This window comes from Nerophis ophidion, linkage group LG23 (genome assembly GCF_033978795.1).
Source record: "Nerophis ophidion isolate RoL-2023_Sa linkage group LG23, RoL_Noph_v1.0, whole genome shotgun sequence".
NCBI lineage: Eukaryota > Metazoa > Chordata > Actinopteri > Syngnathiformes > Syngnathidae > Nerophis > Nerophis ophidion.
In genome coordinates, this window is record NC_084633.1 from 3,031,201 (window position 1) to 3,052,319 (window position 21,119).

At 36.7% G+C, this 21,119-nt stretch overlaps 1 protein-coding gene across 2 annotated transcripts in view; it reads left to right on the forward strand.

The window, feature by feature from the left end:
* The window catches only part of carm1 (coactivator-associated arginine methyltransferase 1), an 87,662-nt gene that overhangs the window by 46,852 nt on the left and 19,691 nt on the right, over positions 1 to 21,119 (forward strand). For both annotated transcript variants that reach the window (XM_061884992.1, XM_061884991.1), the window contains exons 6-15: positions 532 to 636; positions 2,051 to 2,161; positions 3,760 to 3,937; positions 4,077 to 4,167; positions 5,571 to 5,652; positions 11,250 to 11,335; positions 11,427 to 11,516; positions 11,651 to 11,788; positions 14,776 to 14,865; positions 19,788 to 19,897. In XM_061884992.1, coding sequence (XP_061740976.1) covers positions 532 to 636; positions 2,051 to 2,161; positions 3,760 to 3,937; positions 4,077 to 4,167; positions 5,571 to 5,652; positions 11,250 to 11,335; positions 11,427 to 11,516; positions 11,651 to 11,788; positions 14,776 to 14,865; positions 19,788 to 19,897 — 1,081 coding nt within the window. The remainder of the gene's footprint in view (positions 1 to 531; positions 637 to 2,050; positions 2,162 to 3,759; positions 3,938 to 4,076; positions 4,168 to 5,570; positions 5,653 to 11,249; positions 11,336 to 11,426; positions 11,517 to 11,650; positions 11,789 to 14,775; positions 14,866 to 19,787; positions 19,898 to 21,119) is intronic.

The following is a 21,119-nucleotide window of genomic DNA, read 5'->3' on the forward strand; positions in this document are numbered from 1 at the left end:
GATGGGCAAAATTTAAAAAAAAAAAAGTGCGGTTCCCCTTTAAGGTTAAGAAAATAATAGGTTATACTTCTAATGATACCCAACGTTAGTAGATAAACTTTGCTGAGTTGTTAACATTAGATAACAACAAATATAACTAGTGCATGTGTGTTATGTGGGGTGTAGTTTGCACTCAAAGCTGGAAGAGGGTGGCATATCATTCTTACAACACTTTGGAAAGTCAGCGTCCTCTGGGCAGGCACTGAAGATTGCAAACATTCCTTTTAAGTATATTGTAGAATTGCCCCGTAATATAAATAAAGTCAGGGGGATTTGTTTTTTTTCAGTCTTTATAAAGGCAGTTTAAATGACATTCAAAATTACTAAAAAATTAAAACCAATCAATAAACTATTGAGAAAAAAAACATATCTAACATACTGTTTTTCCCTTTTTATCTTAATTCATTTTGAAAAACATCACTTGACTAACAAGGAGTTGATAACTCTGTTCAAATTTAATACATACAGAGGTGACGCGTTTGTTTCTTGCAGTTTTATGGCTACCTCTCACAACAACAAAACATGATGCAGGACTACGTCCGTACAGGGACCTATCAACGGGCTATTTTGCAGAACCACGCTGACTTCAAGGACAAGGTAACAGATTGTTTTAAAAAAAAATTTCTTAACCCAGTTGTGAGTGACGTAAATTAGATTTTTTTTTTTGCTTTGTGGATATAAACAATCATCTTGTCTACAATGAGGAACAAACTTGCATATCCTCATTGTTATGATGTGAATAAAGTTTTAGTTCCCTGTAACTTACAGTGTGTTAAATTCAATTGAAAGTCGATTCAAAAAACTATTTGTCTGGGGGTGGGGGGGATTTGTTTTCAGTACAGCACATCCAAGAACAGACATACAGTATATAAAGGTAAAAGGAACAGGAAGACCACACATTTTGTATGGGATTGTTATCCATTTGTTTGCCTCCAAACATGTTAATTCAAGTTTATGCCAAAGAGCTTAATCATGAAACTCAGTTTGTGTCAAACATTTTCTGTTCCCCCCACTTTCCACCGTGACTATAAATAGTATAATTTGTCAACAAAATGGTTTTAACTATACCTCTGCATAACATGGTAAGCTTATTAACATTAAAAGAAACCCGAACTGATTGTCCCCCACTGTGGTTCCAGTGAAGTCTAGTGCTACATATGCTTCATCATATTTTGTTGCAGAAAAACATGTACATTCTTTCAAGCCTTCCCTGGATCATTCAGGTGTTCAGTGGCAAACTTCAGACATGCCTGCATATATCTTCTTCTGCAGGGGGCCTTGTGGGTTTTGAAGGATTTCAATCCATTAAGCCAAAATATGTTACTAATACTGGTTATAGTTTACCTGGTGACAGTGGTTGCAGCTCTCCTAACATCATTAACAATCTCCTTCCAATCATCCTGAGCTGATTTCTCACCTTTCTTAGAATAATTTTTTGCGTACAAGGTGAAATCTTGCTTGGATCCCCAGAGTGAGTGCAATGGTTTGTATCTTTTGTAATGTTATCTTTTATTACTTTAATTTTCAAATGGTCTTGCAAAAATTGTTTTTTTTTTTCTCGCCAAGCTTTTTGCTGTAGGTACAGGAATTTGTGTGATTCATTGGCACATTACTGGTATTTGGAGGCTAGGAATTCATGCTGGAAGATCAAATACATATTTCACTTAGTAAAATGCTAAATAATTCAGTAATTGGATGTTCTCTGTTAAAATAAGCCATAAAACTGTTAATGTTTTGTGAAAGCAGAAACTTATAAAATCCGCAGGTGATCAAATTTATGCCACTACTCGTTACTAGAAATGGATTTGGAATTTGTGAGTAAATTTGGTTAAAAGAAATGTATACTTGCAACAGGGATTTATCTGAATATAGATTTACATGTCTCATTTTCCGAATCCGTCTTTTCTGTAAAATGACATTATTTTGTGGTATGTTTTTACAAATCTGTTTCTGTAAATGTTTTTTTTTCTTGTAAAAAAAAAAAATGACATGGCTTTCATTATTTTTCCAGATTGTGCTAGATGTTGGCTGTGGTTCTGGGATACTATCTTTTTTTGCCGCCCAGGCTGGAGCCAGAAAAGTTTATGCTGTAGAGGCAAGCACAATGGCTCAGCACGCTGAGGTACAAACAATTACCAAATACATGTGACTTCCAATACCAATACAGTGGAACCCCGATTTACGAACTCAATTGTTTTATGAACAGGGTTTGTAAATTGAAAAGTTTGTAAAGTGAAGCAAATTTCTCCACAAGAAACAATGTAAAGCCTCAACAAACGTCAATATTTTAGTAAAGGTTTGTAAACGTTTTACACAAAATATAGTGCTATATACAACAGGGAGGTGATGGATCAACTCAGTTTGACAACAAGCCAAAACGACGACAACAACAAACGGCTGTTCTGTTTGTCCTGCTCTGCCATCACGTGCACACACAGAAGTCTCTTTAAAGCCCTCACAAACGATCAGAAATCACAAAAATCCTTAACTTTAACAAACATATTGCTGCAATAATAAACATTTTAAAAAGTAAAACCCACATACATTAACATTGGCAAAGGAAGAGCTGAAGAAAAAAAGAGCAGACGGAGAGGGTCTGAATGGGAGGGGCCGTTTGTGTTCGTGAACGAAAGGTAATCTTCTCCACTGCTGTGATGTAAGTCTGTCTCATCACTATTAAACTTGCTGTAGTACGAAGCCTGCTTCATTGAATTTTCCATACATGCGAGCGCTATAATGTACTACTCACAAATCCCGTAAATTACGGATTATTAGATGCTATTTTTTTCCCTACGCTTTGAACCCTACGGCTAATAAAACAATGTGGGTAATTTGTAGATTTTTTTCTGGTAAAGGCCACAATGTTTTTTGTTCAATAGTTTTTATTAAACAAAAGCAGATACACTGGAATGGTGTTATTGTTTGTGCTAAGGCGCCATTGGTGTTCCGGGTTGAAAATGTACTTCCTGTTTAAATACCTTAAATTGGAAGTAAAACCGTCCCTAGCGTGTCTGCTCAAAAGGATTTTTCATCCATCACTCCAAGCAACGTTTGTAAGTTTTACAATTTAAATAAAACAGTTCATATTTACTGAACTGTCCCACGTGTGATGTCTGTAGGAGCGTTTTTATGCATGTTTGTGCGGGCTATCATAATGTAATGAAGCTCGCGTCGTTAACATTAGCTAATATGCATATAACATGTAAGTGTCTGTGTTAGTATTGTTAACTTACAATGGCATTCTTTTTTAATTGTTTCAGTTTCACAAATTCCTCAGTTCACCAAATCGTTACCGTGGAGTTATTGAACCTGTTTAGCTGATAGGAGAGCTAGCTTCTGCATTTAGTGGGTCTATGGTGATGACTTCTGTTTTTTTTTTTTTTTTTTTTTTTGTATCAGTTAAATTGACCAAACTTGTCAAAAGGCAAAAAACACAGAAAAGACACATATGCTGATGCCCTGAGAAGTGACTAGTAGTGTACTGTGCAGCAAGGGATGTAAAGTACATCTCCTCCCCAAAATGGTTGCGCCGTATGGCACAAAATCAAAAGCGTTCGCACATGTATACATTACTTACTCCATCTAAATGTTCGCAAATCGCAAAGTTCACAAATAAAGGTGTTCGTAAATCAAGATTCCACTGTATATTACCTTTGATATTCAATGTGATTGATACGAAACACAATTTTTACTAAATTAATGCTGCCTTATCCCCTGCAGGTGCTGGTTAACAGTAATCGTCTTGGAGAGCATGTAATTGTTATACCAGGAAAGGTGGAGGAGGTGACACTCCCTGAACAGGTTGACATCATCATATCGGAGCCAATGGGCTACATGCTGTTCAATGAGCGCATGCTGGAGAGCTACTTGCATGCCAAGAAGTTCCTCAAACCGAATGGTAAGAAAGATGTTAATAGTAAAATACATATTGAGACAGTTATTTTTTAGAATTGTTTTGCAGTTTGTGAAGTTTAAATTAATGTTGTATATGTACGTGTGTGTGTGTGTGCGTGTGTTCTTGGTGTTTTGTCTTTTAGGTAAAATGTTTCCCACTCTTGGGGATGTTCACCTTGCCCCCTTCACAGACGAACAGCTGTACATGGAGCAATTCACAAAAGCCAACTTTTGGTGAGGAGAAAGAAAGAGAGGCAAGAAATGATGTAGATGAATGGGATACATGTAAGGAATTGATCTAACACTTATGGATGGTGAGACAGCTTGAGACAAAAGCGGCACTTAGACCTAGTAGAACCAACACAAAAATGTTTATCTAAATTCTACTTCATGTCGTTTAAAATTTTTAGAAGTGATACTGTATTTTGGGACTGTGGTTCTAAAAAAAATTTTAATTTTAGAATATGAAAATTCAGTGTTTGAAAAGTCGGTGTTCAAAAATTCGGTGATAAAAAATTGATGCTTAAACACTAGACCCACTTGGTAAATTATGACACAAGCAATCCTGTCTCAGTACCAGCCAATGAGATGTCAAGTTTGAAGTCACGTGGCACGGGTCTTAAAAAGGGGAAGGTTATGCAGCACTTCACCACAGGCCATTTAATCGGCTGTATGTGGTTGGATCCCTTTCTATAAACAATTTTCTGCAATACTTTGTTGTAGAAATCTGCCTCTGGCTTGTTGCCGTGTAAACAGGCCCTGCCCACTCTGCCCCACTCTCTTCTGCCTGTTCTGCATGAAGCAGAGCTTCTTGAGGTTACCATAGTAACCTATGTGTTGCTCAAAAGTGCAGTTTCTAACCATTGGAATATTTTTTTTGTTTGAAAATATCCAGTGTGCTGCTTTGAAATTTCTATGTTGTATTATGCCCAGGTAGGCCAGTTAACTGCCTTTTTAATGCTGTTTTGCAAGACCAATGTCATGTGACCTCAAACTTGATACCTCACTGGCTGGTTCGTAGACAGTGTAGAGTGGGTCAGTCTTAATTTACCGGAAGTGAGTCTTGCTTTTTAAAGCAGCAAATTTTTCAGCACAAATTTTTATTTTTTTTACACTGGATTTTTTTAACAAATAATATTAAAACACAGAATTTTAAAACAAGCATTTTGCTGAAAAAAAAAATTCAAATTAAATTGGCAGCATAATTTGTTGTAAAACAAAATTCAGTTACATAAATTCAGTGTCAAATAAAAACTTTTTGTTACAAAAACACAAATTAACCATCAAACGAGACCAGACCACAAGACCATTTTATAAGACATAAGATAATCAGACGTTTGTGGTCGGAAAATCGAGGAAAAAAATCTGTCTTTGTGTGTACCCCGCTTTAGTCGCTGCATTTTTCCTTGTCTTTAAGATGCTTTTGCCTAGCAAGTGGAGACCCAACCATAATCTATTTTTCATTATTTTTTTCATTTATTTCACAAGTGTTGTGAGGAAAATGATGGGCCAGTTGATAACATCTGTGTTGCCAACCATATTGTTTTCAAGTTTGTACACGAACAATGGATCATATTTGAAAAGTTTTACAGCTATCAAAAACGTGGCTCATAATTACAATTTTTCTGGTTCCTCAGGTACCAGCCTTCCTTCCACGGTGTAGACCTCTCTGCCTTGCGGGGAGCAGCAGTCGATGAGTATTTCCGCCAGCCAATTGTGGTATGTGTATAAATGTCATATGACACAACACCAAATATATGGAATCTTAGTGATTACCACTAATTCTGATGAGGATTATGTAACTAGTTTGACTTTACATTAGGGCTGTACATTTATGGTCGAAATAATTATCATGATTTTATCAATATTGAAATCATGTTTATAAATCATGATTAATCATTATGTTACATAAAACACAGTGTTTCTAACAAGTCGCCAATCTACTTGCGGTAATGTGGTCCTAGAGATAGAGGGTGGACGTAAAACGTGATGTCCTCATGTAATTTGTAATGAAATAGTGTATTAATAGGGCTAAATTAATGTTATGTTTAAATACACATCTATCTGGTTTTGTTTCTATATTTGTGTTAACATTTAATTTTTTTTTCTCGTTACGTAGCGCCTTAAGCTACATTTATCCATTTTTGATGGGTTTTTTCAAAGCCATAAAAAATGCAGCATTTTTTAATATTGTGTGTAGAAACCTTGACTGACATTTTGTGCTGCTGAGAATCATGAAAGTCCAGAAAGTTATCAATACATTTCTTGGTGACTGTGGACCTACAAACCTTGTAGTGTTGATTTCATGAACTAATAATTTTCATCTTTTTGTGAATTTATTCAAAATACTTTTTTTTTTTCTTTTTTTTTCCTGCAAATCATATAGTTGATGTGGATGCCCATATCGCTGTTCAGACTTAATTTACTAAAGAAAAGTGAAGGATAATTCTTTTGTTGCTTTATTTGAATTTGGCTTTATTAAATGTATTTATAGTATCATTTGATGTAGCTGGGCCACATCAGGAGGGGATAGAAACAGAGAAAAGTAATACAGAGGGGGAAATTGTGGGGACAAGAGGGGGATTAGACAGAGACAAAAACAACAGCAAAAACAACAATAACAAAAAAAACAACAACAATAGAAAAACACCATCACATAAGATATGTACAAATGATCGTAAAAGTGATAGCAAAGAAGCAGTTAGCGAAATAAATAATATAGAAATGAAAATGAACATTTTTACACTACAAATGGAGCAATACAAATACCGATAGAAATAGTGCTATTGATAATGGATACCAATAATTTGCCTCTATTATCAACAATACAGTTGTTCAAATGCAACAAAAGACTTAAAAGATTCAAAAGACTAACCTGTCCTACTCGCTAATAGTAGAACATGTTATTTTACTTGACTTGATTGCTCATACATTTTTTAATGACTAATTTGTTGAGACAAAATAAAATAAAAAATTCACAGTATGAACATTTCTTATCACAGTTATTGCGACCAAAATGATCAGTTATTATTATTGCGGTATATTTAAATGTGCTCAAATTTAAAAAAAATAAAAAATTATTTTGAAATTTTTTAACCGAGTTTTATTTAAAAAAAAATTTAAAACACATTCAAAATAATTTATTTTGTAGAAGAGACATTATTGTAGATAAGAACACTGTTTTATGGACCTCCAGTAGACATTGGATGTGCCTATGAAAGCAACACAAGCATTATAAACAAAGTAATGGCAGAAACTAAATAATAATAAAAATAAATACAAATAAATGTGAAAATTGTGCAAGATAGGGCCTTATGGACATAAGAAATAAACAAATAAAACAAATGTAACAACTTTTCAAGGTAGCACCTGATGGCCATAAGACATAACTACACTTTTTTTTTTTTTGACATCCAGCATCAGACATTTCTATCCATTAAATCATATTCACATACATCATATATCTGTTGTCTGCCCTAAATGTCAAAAGTATTTTTGTTTATATACCCATCAGACCCCCCACCCTCCCAAAAAAAGAAAAAAAACAAGCAAACAGAAAAACAAAAACAAAATAGTATCTACAAATACATCAATTAAATAAGCAAAAAATAAATAATACATTGATAATAACAATAAACCGAAATAAAATAAATATAAACAGATACATATATGCATATATACACATATATATACACACACACATATAGGGAGTAATCTTTTTTTAATTTTTTAAACAGTACACTAATTCGAGAGATTTAAGTCAAGCTTATGGGGCGTGACATAGTTGACCCAGTTTTCCCAGTATGAAGTAAATTTCTCCAATTTATAATTAATATAGGTAGTTATCTTCTCCATTTCATATATGTCCCTTGTCGTTTCCATCCATTGCTTCAAAGTTGGGCTCTCCTGGGATATCCATTTCTTAGTGATGGTCTTTTTACAAGCCACCAGAAGCATATTCATTAAGTATTTATCTTTCTTCAGCCAATCCTGAGGTGCAAGTCCAAAAAATAAAGTTTTACTTTCGAGGGGTATTTTTCGTTTGAAAATATCCTGCAAAGCTTGGTGTATCTCCTTCCAATAGTCCTTTATGGTGGAGTAGTCCCAGAAAACATGGTAGTGGTTTGCGTTTGAATTCCCACAATTTCTCCAGCAGGCAGGGGAGTTATCATAGTGAGACTTCTGAGAGGGTGTAATAAAAAATCTGATCAAACTTTTCCAGCCAAACTCCCTCCACTTGGGTGAGCTGGTACAAGTCCATTGATAATTCCATATTATTGTCCAGTCTTCTTCTGATATAGTTATGTCTCTTTCCTTCTCCAATTTTGTTTTAATATATGAAGTTGTGTATGATTTCATATTCAACAAACCCTTATACAAGCATGAAACAGTTTTATCAATAATTTCTGAATTGTAGGCTTTTGTAAACAATTCAATCAAACATGTACTCGTCTTTGTAGCGCTTTTCAACTTCATATTAACAAAATGTCGCAACTGTATATATCAATAGAAATCTTGGTTTTCTAATATATGTGTCCTTTTAAAGGTTTCAAAACAAAGCATTTTTTTATTTTCCATTACACTACATAGAGCTGTTATACCCTAAGATATCCAGTCCTTAAATCTTGAGTCTAATTTATTAGGTGCAAACTCTGTATCATAGGCACACCATTTAAGAACTGCAATATCACTCTCGAGTTTGTATTCCTTTATGATCATTTTCCACACTTTAAGGATCCATTTCACCCATGGATTATCAATGTTATTTACGTGGGCTTGTAAATTGCTATCCGCCAGGATTGCTTGTATGGGGATGGAGGGCATTTCTTCTTCAATTATTTTCCATTGAGCAACATATGACGGGTTTGCACGAGCATATCATAACTCTCATCTGGGCTGCAAAATAATAATATCGGAGGCAACGTAAACCCCATCCTCCTTTTTATTTGACCAATTGTAAAGTTTAGAGACAAACTCTTGGCCTTTTACTTTGACATATAAACCTTGAAAGCATTTTGTCCCAGTCATTGAATTTGTTTTGGTCAATCTCTATTGGCAGGGTTTGGAACAGGTACAGCAGTCTTGGCATTACATTCATTTTAATGGAATCAATTCTAGAACTAAGGCTAAAAAAAGGAATTAAGTTCCATCTTGTATTTTTTTATGTATGGGTAGATAATTGTATTCTGATAATTTTGTTAAATATTTTGACAAATTAATGCCCAGATATTTAAAAGACTCTGTTTGCCATATCAGGGAATAACTACTTCTGATTTCCCCTGGTGGGTTATAATTATATGAAAGTAGATGGGTTTTACCTATATTAATTTTATATCCTGATAATTGACCGTACATTTCAAATGATTGCATTAATATAGGGATAACTACACTTTTTGTTCCTATAGGTACATATAGTGTTCATCTATGAGATCAAAATAATAATTAAGATTATTTTTATTAATATTGAAATCCAGATTATTGAATATTTTAGGTAAAACAGTTGTGGTGTGGTGTGAACAGGACTACATCTTGTAATTTGTGATTTGTAATAAAAAGGCTATAAAAATACATTATCCATAAGACAAATATGTTTTTTTGTTCATTAACAGTATGAACGTGTCGTCTTTTTCTAATTACATGACGCCTTTAACTATTCTTACATTTCGGTAGATCTATTTTTTTAAGTTACATAAATTTATATGTACATGCTATATCGGGACAGATCCATTAAGATTTTGAAATGAAATATGTTGAATATGAATTAGAGATGTCCGTTAATATCGGGCGTTAATATGGGCATTATAAGATAAAACTTAAAAATGTATCCTAAAGCTCTGACCCTTGAACTGGAGTAAACAAACAATTTTAACTCTACAATCAACATTAAATGAAGCACAAGATTTATCAGCACTATTATTTTTGTTTACTTCAAAAAAAAAAAGTCCAATAATTAAGTGCAAAAATCTATTCATTTGTTTGTGGAATACATAATTGTCAGTGCTTATGTAAGGTACTTTTTTAAAAACCTTTATTTGTTTAGCATAGTCAGACCGGATCTTGCACCACCGCACTGTTATTGTGAAGGCTAAAATGTGCTGCTGTTCTTATGGGGGCTTTACAACTGCTGTGTTTTGAGTGACTACTGAGGGCTGTTATGAGATAAAAAAAAAGCGTGCCTCTCATGTTACAACCTCTGTGGCGCTGTCTGTATATTAAGCTTGCATCGGTGGTCTTGTCCACAACTACAAAGCGGATGAGATGTGGTGCAGGTTTATTGTTTGTCCTGACAGGCATTTGCTGCGTAGTTCGTTCGCAATAGCTTTGGAGTATGTTCACAGACTTAGCCAGTGTTTCAAGTAGCCATTTCAGCATTGCTTAGTTTGACACTGGTCAGTTGAGTGTTTGGAGGAGGGTTGATTTGCCCTAAACAAACGTTCCTTCACCTCACAATGACAGCATTTTAGTAATATTTTCTGTCAATTTCCGCACATCAGATTACATTTTTATTGGCCAGTTTTGTGATTTCATCCGCACGGAAATCACATCGCCTGACGATGCCTCACAATGGTCACATGGTCAGGACTACACATTAACGCTCCACACTTATCAATAACTCAAAGAAAAAACATAATTTCCAGGCAACACATGCAAAGATTCTAATTATTTTCTTAAATTCCTAGGACCTTGTATCTTTTAGCTTGATTTAAAATGTTCACTTCATTTGGAGCTGCTAATAAACATACATATATTAACTACATAGAATAGGGCTTGGAAGTGTGTTTTGGAAACGCAATGCATCATGCGTCGGAATAGCATCTTTATATTGCATTGAATGCAAGTCTTTTTATTTTAGTATTTTTTTTAGAAACAAAAGTTCCAAATATCTGCATCAATAACTGCCACAATGGTTGTCATGATTGCTTCAGAAAAATAAACATTTGTTAAGATTTCTCAAATATTTCACCATAAAAGCAAAGCCAATGAAGTTGGGGTAATGAGATAAAAGAGACGATAGATAGCTCCCACAATGCATTGCAAAATTACATTATTTTTCGAGTCCAATTATGCCCTTTGATTTCTCTTACTGCAAAACAGGGAAAATTTAAATATAACAGACATCGTAATGAAAGGTGATTAATCATGATTAATTAATTGGTAAACTGTGATTAGTCTGATTAAACTTTTTTATTATTTGACAGCCCTAATATTAATGTTTACTTATTTCTATTAATTGAAACAAACCGTTTTTAACCACCTGAGTTGATGATCTTGCACTACTTTTGCAAAATCTTATGACCTCAAATCTCCTTCCACAGGACACATTTGATATCCGTATTCTGATGGCAAAGTCAGTGAAATACACAGTCAACTTCCTAGAGGCCAAAGAGGAGGATCTTTACAGGTATGAATGCAGTTGCCTGTGTGTTTGAAGTTCAAGACTTCTAAAGTACCTTTTTAAAATGTAATTGGTTACCTTTTCCTTTTTGTTTCAGGATAGAGATCCCATTTAAGTTCCACATGTTGCACTCAGGTCTTGTGCATGGTCTGGCTTTCTGGTTTGATGTGGCATTTATGGGATCAGCGTAAGTCACGTATTACTCAGACTGATATGTACCATAATTCAATGATCACTGCAAGCAATTCATTGCCTCCTTAAACTTGTTGCAGTATGTTTTCCTTACTTACTCAAAACCACACACTTTTGTCCTTTCCACAGTATGACAGTATGGCTGTCTACTGCACCCACAGAGCCTCTTACCCACTGGTACCAGGTACGCTGTTTGCTGCAGTCTCCTCTTTTCACCAAGGCTGGGGATACACTGTCCGGCACCGCGCTACTAGTGGCCAACAAACGGTATGATTGTTGTTTGAGAATGATTAAATTTATATTGTAATTACCAGTATTGTCTTTCAGGAAGACCATAATTGGTCATCACTACACACAGTGAAATATTTCAAGAATGATTTTAGATGCCTAAAAATTTGCATTATTTTAGTTCACAGTTAATAAAATCCCAAATTCATTACCTCATAATTAGAAAAAGTTCCAAATTGTAAACTACTGTTTTACACTCTGACCAAAACATTAACTGCACAAATGTGCCTCAGACTTCATTCTATCCTTCTGTCTTTAAGGGGTTTGTTTGCAACCATTACACAGCTGCCTGGAGAGTGATGGGGCTAAAATCCTTAGCTGTTGCCATTTCCAATAAAAGTAACGTGTACTTCTTACTTATATCTGTTAGTATAGGAGCGCTAAAAATTATAACATGGCTGATGGAGAGAAGTGGAGGCACGTAAATAAGACCAACCACAAAACGGCGCATCCCTAAAAGCAGTGTTAATTTTGTTGACTAGTAATTTTATCTTAGTTATCATCAACAACCAATTTTGCTTTGACAAAAATAAGACGATAACTAATCAAACTGCACATTGCCGTAAACTGATATTTTAGTCAACGAATAAAAACAAGACTAACATTTTGACAAAAACATCATCCATCCAGCCATCCAGCCATCCATCCATACGTCCATACATTTTCTACCGCTTGTCACGTTCAGGGTCGCTAGAGCCTATCTCAGCTGCATTCGGGTGGAAAGCGGCGTACACCCTGGACAAGTCACCAACTCATCGCAGGGCCAACACTGATAGACCCAATAATGTTTAATTTAGTCTTTTTTCGATAGCTAGGACATGTTGGGAATATATCCAATCACAGGTCTTCAACAGCATACATATGAACAAGGGACTTGGAGTTAAAATTGTATCTATCTGCAATTAATTAATATTGATTAATTTCAAGTTTGTTGGTATGTTTATGTCGAACGTGTATATAATTTCAATTGATACATCACGTTTTCCTTTTTGTTTACAAAATGTCCGAAAAGGAGTAGGAAAAAGCAGAGTTTTTTTTAATTCTACCCCATTTCTACCTATTAGCAATGACTGTACTAAAACATGTTCACTTCTTGTTCTTAATTTGTACATAACTTACATCAATTCATTCTGAATACAACAGTTCTCTTCATAAATATTTAAGTCAGTAATGAGTCAGTAATGAGATGAATATATTATTTTCGATAGTGTTCAAAAGTCTCAAGACGTTTTTCTTCCTTATACTTTTTAAACACTAGTTTGAACAAGTGGATCATATTAGCACATTGTTTGACATCTTTACTTATTCAATTCCATAATTTAATTCCACATACTGGTATACTAAAGGTCTTAAGTGTTGCACGTTCATACAAAGGTTTAAGTTGCATTTTTCTCTGTAATATTTATCTTTTGTTGAGAAAAATTGTGTAGCAGGTTATTGTTTGATTTGGACATTATCTTGTCTGTTTGCAAACACACCAAATAAGTGAATTGATATATTATTGGTATAAATGGTTTGTGTGTTTTCTGGATCCAACATTATATATCATTCTAACTGACCTATTTTGTAACACCTTCAGTGAATAAAATGTACTTTTGTAATGATTTCCCCACATTTCTACATAACTCAAGTATGAACACTCGCGTGCAGAATATGTAGTGGTTTCAGTCTAGAACATATTTTGCCTTATTACAGAAATATTTTTTGCCACTTAATGTTGCATATTTTTTATGAGAATTCCAATTTATTTCCTCATCTATTGTTACACCCAAAATATGATTGATTTTACTATTTAAATATCTAATTAGTCTATTTATATTGTTTGACTTTGTCTTCTGCTGTTGGCGAATATCATAAGTTTAGTTTTACTGAGATTTAAAGGTAGTCTGTTTTTGTCTAACCATCTCTTCAATATTTTTTTTTTTCAGTTATTATTGTATTACCCTTTGTGTGCTGTCTCTTTAACTTGGAAAAAAATGCAATTATTGTGATTTAATATTTTAATCGTTTGATAGCAGTAATATTAATATATTTTATTTGTTGGCACCTTTTTAAAAATCCCAAGGTCACCTGACAGGCAATAAACAATCACAATTAGGAATCAAAGCAAGGAACTGCTGCATAATGGCGTATGGGAAAATGTAGACTGTGCATGGACTGCGTCAAAGGTGCATCAATTTTGTTTTTAGACAAGTCTTTATTTTACAAACAATACTGACACAACTCTTGAAAGACAAGATAATGAATCAACATCACATTTTAAATGGAATTAGGTATTGACTCAATATATGCTGTTTTTCAATTCACACTGCCAAACAAAACAAAAACATTTGGAATCAAACCTGAAATAAATACATCCTTTTAGTCTTAAAACTCCCATTTCACTTAGACACATTCTGATTGCAGAGGGGGAAAGTTCAAATTCTTAGCTTTTAAAATAGCAAGTCTCTACCCAAACATTTGTAAATGTTTGGGGCGATCACATTACAGTTGGCTGCACTGTGTGTGCGCGTGTTTTGGTGGATGTTGAAAATACAATTAAATTTCAATTTATTTGAACAGCTGAAATTTCAAGATGAACCTAGAAAGCACTATAGCCTTTAGAGTGGGGATGTAACAGTATTGTAAATACCGTGGTATATCCAATTCAGAATTCTCACGATAATGCCGTGGCATGTGACGATATTGGGTAGCTAGATAAACATAGATGTTTCCACAAAGCTAACGGTGTCATCAAAAGCATTACGTCGATATTTTACAATGCACCGTGAACTTCCGAAATGCATTTACCATGCATGCAGTTTCTGGTGAATGCCATTGTGTGTTTTTTTTCCAACTATGTTTGTTTGGTGATTGGTTCAATTTATCACAGTTATTTTATTTTAATGCTGCTGACAATTTTTTGAGAGTGAATCTGTTATTTAATGAATAATGATACTGAAAATTTTTGATCTTCTTCTCAACAGACAAAGTTACGACATCAGTATTGTTGCCCAGGTGGACCAGACTGGTTCAAAGTCCAGTAATCTCTTGGATTTAAAGAACCCCTTTTTCAGGTAACTACGGCCACAAGCAAACGCATACTTTTGTCCTTAAAAATGCAGACTTTTGCAAATGCTGGCCAAAGTGTAGCGTTCCAAAACTCTCCGCTCAGCGTATGCGTGTACACAGCACAAACGGAAACTTACACTCCTCTGATGACGTTGTGGTTGTACGCTGTCATTTCCAAAGCTCAACAATACTGCCTTCCTAGCATTAAACACACTTTCAGGGGACTTACTGTACATTTAAATGTAAACATGCTTCGATTTTAACTCTACATTAACAAAAAATAAGCATCAAAATTAGCTTTGCGACGCCAGCCACAATGACAGTCAGCTGTTTTGGATTCGATTGCGGTCAGACCGCCACCTTAGGGAATAACTTTGACTAGCAAGACTTTTTGCTTTGTGTCATAAGAAAGGTGCAACATTATCTCATGTTTTAATCCCTATTTAAAGACAGATCATTGAAGTTACCTTACGTGTGTTGCTTTCATTTGTGTATCGGAGCCGGGCGCGACAGTGCACACGCATATAACGCGCCCGAGCGACTAAAAAAACATGCGGTGTCCTATGTCCTTGTAAATGTTAAAGACTATGTACAGTCATTGCACATGTATCTCTATATTGATCCTTAAATGCTTAATCATTCAACAAGAGTTTTGCAGCGGCACATGCACATCCTTGCGCTTTCGGCACTTCAACGTGCAAACGGCTTTCCTTGACTCAGAGACACTACACTGCACATGTCATGTATCACCATGTTGCTGACTAAACATGTTATAATTCCATGAGTGTTGGGTACAGCACAGGCGTGTATGTGCGCTTTAAACACAAAAAAAGATTGATGATGTTCCCAGGGCTCTGTGTAATAGCAGGCTAGTTTTTTCTTGTCCTGTCCAGCCTCTCAGGCAAATCATATAGTTGATGTAGATGCTCATATCGGCTGTTCAGATTTACTTTACAAAAGATAAGTGTAAGATACTTCTCTTGTTGCCTAATTTGAATTTGAATTTATTAAATGTATTTATATTATCATTTGGTGCAGCCTGGCCGGAGCAGGAGGGAATAGAAAGAGAAAAAAAAAGGAAGTCGGGGGGGAATTGTGGGGATTAGACCGAGAGACAAAAACAGCAAACACAACAATAACAACAACAATAGAACAACATCAGCACATACGTTATGTACGAATGATCGTAAAAGTGATAGCAAAGATGCAGTTAGCGAAATGAATAATATAGAAATGACTATGAGCATTTTTACTCTACAACTGGAGCAATACAAATACCAATAGAAAAAGCGCTATTGATAATGAACAATACCAATAATTTACCTCTATTATCAACAATACAGTTGTTCAAATGCAACAATATTTACACATATTGATAACTAGAGATAATAAAAAAAAAAAGGAATACCCAAAAATGGGGGGGGGGGAGGCAACCTATATTAATCTTGTAGATTGTTATAGTAACAATGGGTTAAGCTTTGTCAGTGTGCCATGTGTTACCCTGTTTCCCCAAGGGCAACAACTTTAATATATGTTTGATGAAACGTGATTATGTGCATGAGTGTGTGTATGTATGTATATGTACAGAATGTGTATATGTATGTTTGTACAGTGAATGTATATGTACAATATATGTATGTTTGTACCGTGAATGCGTGTAGATGGACGAACTTGGAGTATGTAAGTATGTACTGTATGTGGGAGCGTAGGTACCTATGTATGTATGAATAACGGTGTGTGTGTGAGTATATGTGTATTTGTATGTACAATATATTTGACTCCCAGTGTGCGTGGGAGCCAGAGTACGGCCCCAGCCGCCCAGAGAGCCCAACCCAAACAGCTGGGGTGGCGCCCAGCAAACAGCAGGCTAGTTTTAAAGATAATGTACATGTCATTGTACGTCTAGTATATCAAAATAAACATAGTAACAGAAGTGTAATGCCACCAAGTCAGCTTCTGATTGGACCAAATGTGCATGGCAGCAGGTGTGTATGCGTTTGTGTGTAAACATAGAGAGTTTTTAAACTACACTTGTGTGGATGGAGATAGTTTAATCCTTGGACATGTGTTTTGAAACTATTTGTTTGCCTAAATCTAGTCAATAAACTGTATCATGCACCCAAAAAACATGCACCTGGGGATAGGTTGATTGGCAACACTAAATTTGCCCTAGTGTGTGAATGTGAGTGTAAACGTTGTCTGCCTATTAGAGCTGCGCAGATAGGCAATTATATCATCCGCAACCACATCACTAAAGTCGTCATCCACCCGTCAGCCACCCGCCATCCACCCGAACCAACATTTTATCCACACCGCAACCGCCTGCCACCCGCCCGTTGTTATATATCAGGGGTCGGCAGCCTTTACCACTCAGAGTTCTAATTTGACCCGTTTCACAGAGCATAGAAGACAATGGGAGCCGCAAACATTGTCGTGAAAGTTTGCTGGTGCTTATCTAGATAACGAGAATAAAAATGCGCTATAAAGCGATTGCCTTTGACACCTTCATCAACATGTACAAACTGTTTGCCAGTCCAGCAACATGTTGTGTGCAGCTACCGCAGAAACACGTACAAGATTGAAAGGCAATACTGGGTGACACAGAGTACACTGAATGTTGTGATATAAACAATTTTAACACTCTTACTAATATGTGCCACACTGTGAAGCCACACCAAACAAGAATGACAAACACATTTCGGGAGAACATCATCAAAGTAACACAACATAAATGCAACACAACAAATACCCAGGATCCTTTGCATCCACGACTCTTCCTGAAAATATTTTACACTCCCGCGCCACCAACCCCGCCCACCTTACCCACGCACAGGGGGTTTGGGGGGGGGGGGTTTGGTGCTAGCGGGGTGGATAATATACCGTATTTCCATGAAAAGCCGCCGGGGCGCTAAATAATTTAAAACCTCTTCTCATTCCTGCGCTTATTCAAAGCATGCGGTAAAAGTAAGCAGGCGCTAATAATTTTAAAACCTCTTCGCACCCCTGCGCTTACCAATGACATGCAGTAAAAAATTTAGTGTGATAACAAAAATAAAATAATAAAAAATTATTCTGTGTCCGCGGCCCTTTGGTTGGGGACCACTGCTCTACAGCATGTCATTGCGCTCACTTTTACATCAAGTTGTCTGCGTGCCAGCCGGACGCATGCATTACGCTGCTTCTTATACGAGATTGCAATGCATACTTGGTCAACAGCCATACCTTTTACACTGATGTTTGTGATGTGACAGCTTTGGCCGGGGCTCTTACTAGTGTGCTCCGCACTCAGTGAACCCCCACCAAGCACATTTCTGGAGAGCATTGGCTCTGGGGCACATTCTAAACGCAGCATAGGCATTACCCATAATGCCGTGTATCTGTGACGCTTGGCTATTATACACGCGCCCCCAACCCCACCCACCTCAACCATGGCACGGAGGGGAGGGGGGGGGGGGGGGGCGGGGTGTGGTGCCAGCGGGTGTATGGACAGTGTAGCCAGGAGTCGTGGATGCATTGCATTGTGGGTAGGTGTTGTGTTGCGTTTGTGGTGTTTTGCAGGGCGTATGTTCTCCAGAAGTGTGTTTGTCATCGTTTGACGCGGGTTCGCGGAGTGTGGCGCGTGTTGTTTGGAGTGTTGAAGTTGTTTTGTATCACAACCATTAGTGTGATCTGTGTGGCTGTGGAACAAGAACCCTGGTCTACATATAGTAAGAGCAAAATAAAAAAGATTTGAAATGATGGTAGGGGCAGGGTCACTTGTGACGTCACAAATATACAAATATGACCCGGCGGTAAAAGTAAGCATGCGCTTATTAATTTGGGGAGCGAGTTTAACCCGGCTGTATTTCAAAGCAGGCGCATATCACATGTCCGGCAGCTATTCAAAGAAATGCGGTAGTCAGGAATATTCATGGATGCAAAGGATTTTGGGTATTTGTTGTGTTGCGTTTATGTTGTGTTACTGTGAGGATGTTCTCCCGAAATGTGTTTATCATTCTTGTTTGGTGTGGTTTCACAGCGTGGCGCATATTAGTAAGTGTGTTAAAATTGTTTATATCACAACCATCAGTGTACGGGGTGGTATATAGCTCGGTTGGTAGAGTGGCTGTGCCAGCAACTTGAGGGTTGCAGGTTCGATCCCCGCTCCCGCCATTGTAGTCACTGCCGTTGTGTCCTTGGGCAAGACACTTTACCCACCTGCTCCCAGTGCCACCCATACTGGTTTGAATGTAACTGAGACATTGGGTTTCACTATGTAAAGTGCTTTGAGTCATTAGAGAAAAAGCGCTATATAAATATAATTCACTTCACTTCACTTCACTACTCTGTGTCACCCAGTATGCCTCTGTCGTGTACGTGTGTCTGCGGAAGCCACATATAACATGTGCTGGACTGGCATGCAGTTTATACATGTTATAGAAGGCGTCAAAGGCAATGGCTTCATAGCATATCCTAATTTTTGTTAACTGGGTGACCGCCAGCAGATCTTTGCGAGAATATTTGCGGCTCCTGTTGTCTTCTTTACTTTATGACACGGGTCAAAATGGCCCTTGGAGTGGTAAAGATTGCCGATCCCTGAACTATGTACATCAAATATTTCTGAATGGTTCAACCGCCACCCGCCGGAATCTATTTAAAATCTAATTTTTTGTCATGTCACCCGCCCGAACCGCGGTTTATCCGCGGACTCCGCGGATGAGACCGCAAACTGCTCATCTCTACTGCCTATCTGTGTTGGCCTTGCGATGAGGTGGCGACTTGTCCAGGGTGTACCCCGCCTACGGCCCGATTGTAGCTGAAATAGGCCCCAGCGACCCCAAAAGGGACAAGCGGTAGAAAATGGATGGATGGATCATGCACCCAGAAAGCTGAGTTAGGGAGCACTTTGTCTTTCACAAATATCAAGTGTCTATATTTGTATTTACAGGTACACAGGTACAAGTCCCAACCCGCCTCCTGGGTCACATTACAACTCCCCATCAGAGAATATCTGGAACACAGGTGTAGGCTACGGCATGAATCAAGGGATGCCTTCAGGTGAATAACAAATATAACATTTTTAGGATGTATTTTTTTAGCTGAGAACACGCCACTTTTAATTTTTCGTCAAGTATTTTGCACCTAATTTCAGTGTTTTAAACAAAAAACCCTAACGAGTATCAATATTTCCATAAACTTGTTATTTTTTAGTTTGTTTGCGATTAAGGAGCTGACAAGCAAATATTTTTGAACAAAGTCAATAACAGCAAGGCATATATAAATAATATAACTAAAACTTGAATTTAGAAACAGAAAGCACATTAAACTAAACAAAACTAAGTAAGAATTATATTTTATGAATCCTAAATACCTAAAAAGGGGAAGATTTAATATTTCAACTATATTTTTTTATAGCTTTGTTAGTGTCCTGACCGTTTAGCAAATTAAAGTTGGCTGGTTACCTGTTAATTTTGTCATTCAGTACCTTCTTAGAGAAGAGTAAGTTGTGAAAAAAGAACTGAAACATTAAGTTCACCTGTAACGGTTATAGTGCCTTGTAGGTTCATCCTGAAACTTATAAGCAATTTAAACCGTAAACAAAATATACCTAACTTTTTGTGAGTGGTGTATTATTGTTGGATTTTGAGCATTTTTCATTCTCTTCCACACACGCACACACACACAGACACACACCATTATGTGTTCCACACCAAGGGGTTCTGTGTATATCGTTTTGACTGACATTCTGGGGATGCACCGTTTCCTCATCCGCCCTGGGAATGCGAACCACAATTGTCATCTGCAGAAGTTATACTTTTTTTGGTTGGATGTGAAATGGTACAATCAATCATAGGCATACAGAGTGTAAAGTTTAAGTTCACACAGATTTATGGCTGTAGTGAGGTGGGAGCCTATTCTGACTCTTTGGGTGTAGTAAAAACAGCAAGTTTTACATAACAGATGGTTTGTGACACTTACAGATCATCAGATTAAAAGTTAAAGTACCGATGATTGTCACACACACTAGGTGTGGCGAAATTATTCTCTGCATTTGACCCGTCACCCTAGATCACCCCCTGGGAGGTGAGGGGAGCAGTGAGCAGTGAGCAGCAGCACCCAGGAATCATTTTTTGTGATTTAATCCCCAATTCCAACCCTTGATGCTGAGTGCCAAGCAAGGTCCCATTTTTTTAGTCTTTGGTATGACTCGGCCGGGGTTTGAACTCACAATGTACCGATCACAGGAAGGATACACAAACCACTAGGCCATTGAATAGGT